General features: G+C 47.6%; 2 protein-coding genes across 2 annotated transcripts in view; one reads left to right on the top strand and one right to left on the bottom strand.

Annotated features, from left to right (window-relative positions):
- The window catches only part of LOC310859477 (E3 ubiquitin/ISG15 ligase TRIM25-like), a 289,970-nt gene that overhangs the window by 26,258 nt on the left and 256,212 nt on the right, over positions 1–7,500 (bottom strand). The window lies entirely within an intron of this gene.
- Positions 1–7,500, top strand: part of cacna1ab (calcium channel, voltage-dependent, P/Q type, alpha 1A subunit, b) — a gene marked incomplete at both ends in the record, with an annotated part of 292,563 nt that overhangs the window by 259,091 nt on the left and 25,972 nt on the right. Inside the window, 1 exon segment of the mRNA XM_083764411.1 lies at positions 6,865–6,970. Within this exon segment, the coding sequence (XP_083620537.1) occupies positions 6,865–6,970 (106 nt within the window).

Below are 7,500 nucleotides of genomic sequence, written 5' to 3'. Positions count from 1 at the left end.
GGCCCGTTACGGCGTGATTTAAAGGAACTGCATTGACTTGAAGCATTGTGACTCTCTCTCACCCCCCGGTTCACTCTGTAGCAGCATTGTGACACTCTCTCTCACCTCCCGGTTCACTCTGTAGCAGCATTGTCACTCTCTCTCACCCCCCGGTCCACTCTGTGGACAGCAGCAGCGGTGCTTTCACTTGCCTGCTCAAAGCCCCGCTGTCTGTTCTATACGAGCCACGAAAGAGGGTTATATATAACCGCCAGCAAACTGCATTAACGATACACGGACAAACTCCCATTTTCACCTCGCATAGAATGGTGTCTCAACAACGACTCACTAACTAACTAACTAACTAACTACAGGAAGTAACAACACCTCCCTACCCCATCCCCCTCCCCTCTCTCTCTCTCTCTCTCTCTCTCTCTCTCTCACACACACACCTCTCCTCCTCTTTTACAATACGCCAGACCAAAACTAACACATGCTTTTTTCTCTCTCTCTCTCTCTCTCTCTCTCTCTCTCTCTCTCTCTCTCTCTCTCTCTCTCTCTCTCTCTCTCTCTCTCTCTCTCTCTCTCACACACACACACACACACACGCACTCTTGCTCTCACCGCTCTTCTCCACAGCGGTCAAACCAATAACCTCTGTGTATTTGTCCCCCCCCCTCCCTCCTCCTCCTCCTCCTCCTCCTCCTCCTCCTCCTCTTCCACCTCCCCCTTTCCTCTTGTCGACTCCCACAATGCACCTGTTTGGGTGCACCCCCCCTCTCCCCTCCTCCGTCCTTCTCCCATGTGTTGTTGTTATTTCCTTCTTGTTTCTTTTTTTTTGTGCGTTCGTTTTCCATGTCGTCCGTATCCGTTTGTTCCGTCTGTCTGTCTGTCTGTGTGTGTGTGTGTGTGTGTGTGTGTGTGTGTGTGTGTGTGTGTGTGTGTGTGTGTGTGTGCGCGCGCGCAGCGCGCGCGTGCGTGCGTGCGTGCGTGCGTGCGTGCGTGCGTGCGTGCGTGCGCCTTTCGTTGGGTGTGTATGCACAATGTGTGGCGTGTGTGCACATGTGTGTGTGCGTGCGTGTGTGTGTGTGTGTGTGTGTGGCCACCCCAGCGGCAGGATCAGTTACACAGACATGTATCAGATGCTAAGACACATGTGTCCACCGCTAGGCCTCGGGAAGAGGTGTCCCGCCCGGGTCGCCTATAAGGTAGACTCGTATACCCCCGACCCCTCCCCCGCCCTCGCCCTCTCTCTCTCTCTCTCTCCTCCTCCTTACCCCCCCCTCCTCTCTCCCATCGCTGGGGCAGATCCTCCCCCCCCCCCCCCCCTCCATCCCTTCAATGTTAAAAAAAAAACCTTCCTCTCGTCTAAAAGACCCCCCCATGGGGGGGGAGCCGTCCCTCTCACTGTTTCCACCACTACCCCCACTCCCTATCCCAACCCCACCCCACTATACCCCCACCCCTTTCCCCCATCCCAGCGCTGTTCTTCTGACTGTCTGTTAGTGCTGGTTGTGGTGGTGGTGAGCGCTGTTCCGTCCTTTTTTTCCCTTCTCCGCCCCCGTGGATGGAGGGATGGGCTTCGTCGTGAAGTGATAGTGAAGTGGTAGTCAGTGCTGTTTTATTTTCATTTTTTCCCCCCCTTTTATTTCTTATTTTCTTTCCTCTCGTCGTCAGGCCGCAGGAGTAAGGGAATGGAGGAGGCTTTGCCCGTCCTTCTGCAACCTGCACGGACGCACAATGCACACACACACACACACACACACACACACACACACACACGCAACATGCAACTAGAACACGTGTGATCATGCAGCGAGTCGAAGCGGGGTTGGCGAAAGGGCCTCTCTGTGTGGAGTTTGCATGTTCTCCCCGTGTCCCCTATAGGGTAGGTACCCTCACATGTTCTCCCCGTGTCCCCTAGGGTAGGTACCCTCACAAAAAACATGCAGTAATCCTGGTCTCTAAACTACCTCCCCCTGGCCAGCCGGGGCGCCTGATGGAGGGGAAAGGAACTGGTCAGAATAACGTGTTCCTTCCACGCGCTACGTCCGGACGGGGAAACTCCCCCCCTGTCAGGTGTAAAGAAGCAGCTTGGACTCCTCATACATAGAAGGAATGTCAGTCCGCTGCCCCCCCAGGTTGGCAGAGGAAGTGTAGCGCCCAGGATTACATTAGATAATTGACACTGGGTGAAAAATAATGGGTTGCAAAATCGTGGGATAAAAAAAAAAGAAAAAAAAAGAAATGCAGCGAGCGAGTCGATTCAGTTTCAACGTAATGGAGCGGGGGGGGGGGGGGTTAAAATGTTTTGAAAACGGATGAGAAAATCGGCTGCCTCTGATGTTTCTATACTTGATAGAACATACATGTACACTTTTTTTTATATACCCACGTATCACTTTTACTTCATGAACTCTAAAGCCAACAAATACATTCCTATATTCGAAGAGGAAAATATTGCTTGAAGAAAGGGTATTTTTTCCCCCCTGCCAAAACAGCCCTAGTAATGCCATGAAGCATTGATTGATTGATTGATTGTTTGAAATATTTATTAACAGTTGGCAGAATTACAGTACATTTCAAGCACAAACTCAATACAAAGACTGTTAACTGTGCGAGTGGACGACCCAATTAAGCATTACACTTGTGTACAAGAGGGTCCACCATGTTCAATTCATCAAAATACCCTTGAGGTATATGTGCCCTTTAGAAACGTATAGTGGTATATATCACGTCGGCTACACAAGGTGCAACGACCTGCTTACGATGCGGGTACAGAAGGATCGGCAAGGAATGCTCGTCTTCATGTCCTCTACATCTCTTGTCCCTGCGGATGGCGCTCTGTAGCGCGCACACACACACACACATGCACACAGACAGACCCCCCCCCCCCGTACAGTGTCAAACAAACACCGTTGGGTATAATATAGGCAAAGTTCTGGCCCTTCCTGTGATGTGGGTCGTGTTGGGTTCTTGTATATACACAGCAAAAGCCTGCAGAATCTCTGGCTATATGCCTGTGGTGAGTCACAGACTACTGGCAACGTGTAAAGACTCGGTTGAGCTCCTCAGAACTCCCTTTGTTTTTGTCCTGTGGTTCCTTCCGTCTTCTGTCAACACCTCCCCCCGCCCCGCTCCCCTCCCTCTCTCTATCTATCTCTCTCTCTCTCTCTCTCTCTCTCTCTCCCTTTCTCTCTCTGTCAAATGTGTAAATGCAGTTCTAGTTGGAACGTTCGACTCCCCATCTTTCTACATCTCTCCTCCACCTCCATCTGTCTTCTCTCTCTCTCTCTCTCTCTCTCTCTCTCTCTCTCTCTCTCTCTCTCTCTCTCACATTGTTCTTGCGGATCCTTCTCATTCGCTCATCTCTCCCTTTCCGTGGTTTCTCCACCCTCTCTCGGTCTCCTCTGTGTGCCTCAGTGATCATTGTCCCTCCATGTTCCACCCATGACACCACAGCACTGCCTCCATCCATCCCGCTGTCTCTCTGTCTATCAGCTACTTTTCCCCCTCTTCTGTTCTCTTCCCCCCTCCCCCCCTCTCTCTCTCTCTCTCTCTCTCTCTCTCTCTCCAGCCTGTCTGACAAACAGGCCTATTGTATATAATGCGTCGGCCATTGAAGAATCGTAACGTTTAACCGATAAAGCTTCATGAAAAATCCTTTTAAAAGACAGTTGAGGTGATAAATCCCCCCCTATGTTGTCTGTCAGCTTGGAGAGGTCGGACATTTTTTTAACTTTGGTTCCCTTGACACTGAGTCCAGTAGTCAAGTATGTGGAAAAGCTGTTTCTCTTTTTTGTTGTTGTTTTTTGGGAATACTAAGGCTGCATTCTCACTGGAAAGTATTAGGTTTGACAGACGTGGTGAGAAGAGACGACTCCGTTTTCAACTTGGCCTTTTCTCAGTGGACTTTTTGTCAGTGTCGTTTTAGTGTTGTGTCTTTTTTCTCTTGTCTTGTATACTGTAATATATACTCTACCTTCCCCTTTCTACCTGAACACACTTCCTGCCTCTCACTGTTGCTCCCTTGCTCTCGTTCTTTCTTTTCCTTTCTTTCTTTCTTTCTTTCTTTCTTTCTTTCTTTCTTTCTTTCTTTCTTTCTTTCTTTCTTTCTTTCTTTCTTTCTTTCTTTCGTTCGTTCGTTCGTTCGTTCGTTCGTTCGTTCGTTCGTTCGTTCGTTCGTTCGTTCGTTCGTTCGTTCGTTCGTTCGTTCGTTCGTTCGTTCGTTCGTTCGTTCGTTCGTTCTTTCTTTCTTTCTTTCTTTCTTTCTTTCTTTCTTTCTTTCTTTCTTTCTTTCTTTCTTTCTTTCGTTCGTTCGTTCGTTCGTTCGTTCGTTCGTTCGTTCGTTCGTTCGTTCGTTCGTTCGTTCGTTCGTTCGTTCGTTCGTTCGTTCGTTCGTTCGTTCGTTCGTTCGTTCGTTCGTTCGTTCGTTCTTTCTTTCTTTCTTTCTTTCTTTCTTTCTTTCTTTCTTTCTTTCTTTCTTTCTTTCTTTCTTTCTTTCTTTCTTTCTTTCTTTCTTTCTTTCTTTCTGTCTTTCTTTCTTTCTTTCTTTCTTTCTTTCTTTCTTCTTTCTTTCTGTCTTTCTTTCTTTCTCCTGTTATACCACGCGCTCTTGTTAATTATTTTTTCGCTCTTTCAGTGTTCTTCATTCTCACCCTCCCCTTTTTATCTGTAACCGCATCTCATTAATCTGCCTTTTATAGAGCCACCTATAGTCTCAACTGAAAACTAACAGCTTAGACCCCGCCCCCACAGAGTGGGCAAAAAGAAAGAAAAAAAAAGAACTAAACAAAAATACTTAACAAATAAACATCACTCATACTTTTTGATCTTCACCTTCTCTGATTCTTCTTCTTCTTTCAGGGAATGTCACACTCGTCAGTCCTCTCTAACTCCCCCCCCCCGCCCCCCTCCCCTTTAGACACAGCACCCGTTTTGCATCCAGAGAGATCTTTGCCTGGACACCAAAACCCATTGTGTTTTAAATCCAGACATTTCATCACTGGCACATCTGACTTTGGACACAAAGTCAGACGCCAACAGTGAGATAACACTGTACTATATCAGCAAGCAATCAATCGAACAAATCGAACAAAACAAAAAAAAGATATAAGAAACGCATCGAATAGAACACACATCTATCGATCGTTTTTAATCTGAATGAGGATACTCTCTGTCCGCGGATGCACGGCTGCTTGTATTTTGGGCAAGGGAGGGGGTAGCGGCGGGCTGGCGGGGTTGGTGGAGGGGAGCTGGGTATAGGGTGGTGTGTGTGTGTGGGGAGGGGTGAAATAAGCATGCTGCATGTCCGTTTGTCTGGGACTTACAAGGGACGTTACGGCGGTTATTGCACGCAATCCCCAGATTCTGTGTTGCATGGCTACAGATGATGACATCATGCCTGCCTGCCGAGAGCCGTGGATGTTTGGCTGTTGCCGTTCGCCACTTGTCTGGCATGCCCGACACTAGAACACTCTCTCTCACACACACACACACACACAAGCATGACAAAACTCACTATATGCCGTGCTTGCCTTTTCCGTGAGTGCCCAACGCTCATGTTCATACAGGTAAACTCAATGGATGCCAACTGGCTGGGATGGGAAACAAACAAGCCGTTTAAGTGGCTTGATTTGTTCTATCTTGCGAGTTCCGCCATTGGATTTACCTTGTAGAGTTATATATATATATATACAACCTCCACAATGCAGGTATATAGGGGGAGCTCTATAGCAGATGCCTCGGTATAACAAAACAAAACAAAACATGCCAGTCTCCTCAAAAGAATGGCAAGGACTGTCCCAGTGATACTGTCATTGTTCTTCTCCAGTCCATCTATTCGTGTTCGTCGTCAAAAGGACTCCAATTAAGAGTAGCGTACTTAATTGGAGTCATGTGTGTTAAGTGGGTCGGGGGGGTGGGTCGGTGTATATGTGTGCGATATACTGTATGTGTGTCACGACTAAGATGTGTGAATGAGCTTATCTGCATTCACACATTATGGGAACATGGGCACAGGTTGGGCTCGGAGGCCGCACACTATAGGCTCCGATTGTTCTTTCCTCGTGGTTCTCGGCTCTCAAGCCCCGATTCATGCTTAGTCACGCGACTGTGTCCCGCGGCAGGAACAGCCCGAACCCTCGAGCTCACATTGTGAGCTCGTAATGGTCTGCTGCTGTTCCAATTGCGCGACACCATCGTACGACGGAGCATAAATTAGGGTTCCACGGTCGCTTAGTAGCAAATGCCCCCCCCCCCCGTTTGGATAGCTGTGCTGTATGGTAGAGTATCACTGGCGAGCAGGAGACTTGGGGGGGGGAATGGAAATGCTTGCACACACCCCTCAAAACACACCCCTTAAGACTAAACCACACCCATACAGAGGTGTGGCTTCCAGAGGTACCTCTCACATGAGAGGTGTTGAAAGGTACCTATAGAAGTCAGTCTGGAACAGACCAACAGAATGGGACTGTACGTGCACCAGTCAAATGTTAGGAGGGACTTTAGGACACTCATGAGCGTGCTCGGTATATATAGGCCTTCAATCCGGAGTGCGTTCTCAGCCTATATACGCTTTCGACCTCAAGCCAAATTGACAAACAGAGCTTCATGGCACAGAAAGACGTTTTTTGCTTTGTCTTTCTATATTATTATCCTAGACGGACTGGAAATCTATAAAAAATTAAAAAAAAACTTGATAACTAATGAGAACATCGGACAGAGCCCAGCTATAACTGGCTGTTGTCTATGGAGCTCTCTCGACAACCCTTCCCCCTACCCCCGCCCCCCTTCCTTTTACCTTCCTGGAGGTTCAGACACACCCCTTTACCCTGGACACGCCCCTTTCTCACCCTCTCTCGTCCTGACTGGCTCTCTCCACAGAGGCTGCTGCGCATGGACCTGCCCGTCGCCGACGACAACACAGTGCATTTTAACTCCACCCTCATGGCGCTGATCCGAACGGCACTGGATATAAAGATCGCCAAGGGTATGCCTGTTACCTTCTCTGTCTCTGTCTATGTCTCTCTCTCTCTCTCTGCCTCCATATATGCATATACATCAGCGATTCAACAACCTTCAGGCCATGAAGATATTGAAAAGTGGGGCAAAACAAGGTTTTATCGATAATATAACATTATAGTGTTACAAATAAAATAAAGTAAATGTCATTTAGCTATACGTGGAACACTAGTAACTACTATATGGTAAATTATATAAAAGGGGCTATTCATAAGTCACTATAAAGACGGCATAGAACGTAAATATATACGCCTATATGGCTCAAAAGCGTTGGATTTGATAGGACGTAAATATACGCCTTTAAGGCAGGGTGAGGTGGGCCGCAAACAGGATTCATTCAAGTATAGGCCCCAGTCCAGAAAAGGTGCTGATCCTTACACTACAGTATACATATATCTTTCTCATATATGTACTTCCCTGAACTGTCTTTTATCACTTTGTCTCTATTGGACTCGTTCTCTTTCTCTCACTTTCACTTTTTTAATGCAAATTATATGC

The sequence above is a fragment of the Protomyctophum parallelum genome (assembly GCF_964188405.1).
Source record: "Protomyctophum parallelum genome assembly, chromosome: 5".
NCBI lineage: Eukaryota > Metazoa > Chordata > Actinopteri > Myctophiformes > Myctophidae > Protomyctophum > Protomyctophum parallelum.
Note: the sequence above shows the minus strand (reverse complement) of the source record. Positions and strands in the feature narration are given on the sequence as shown.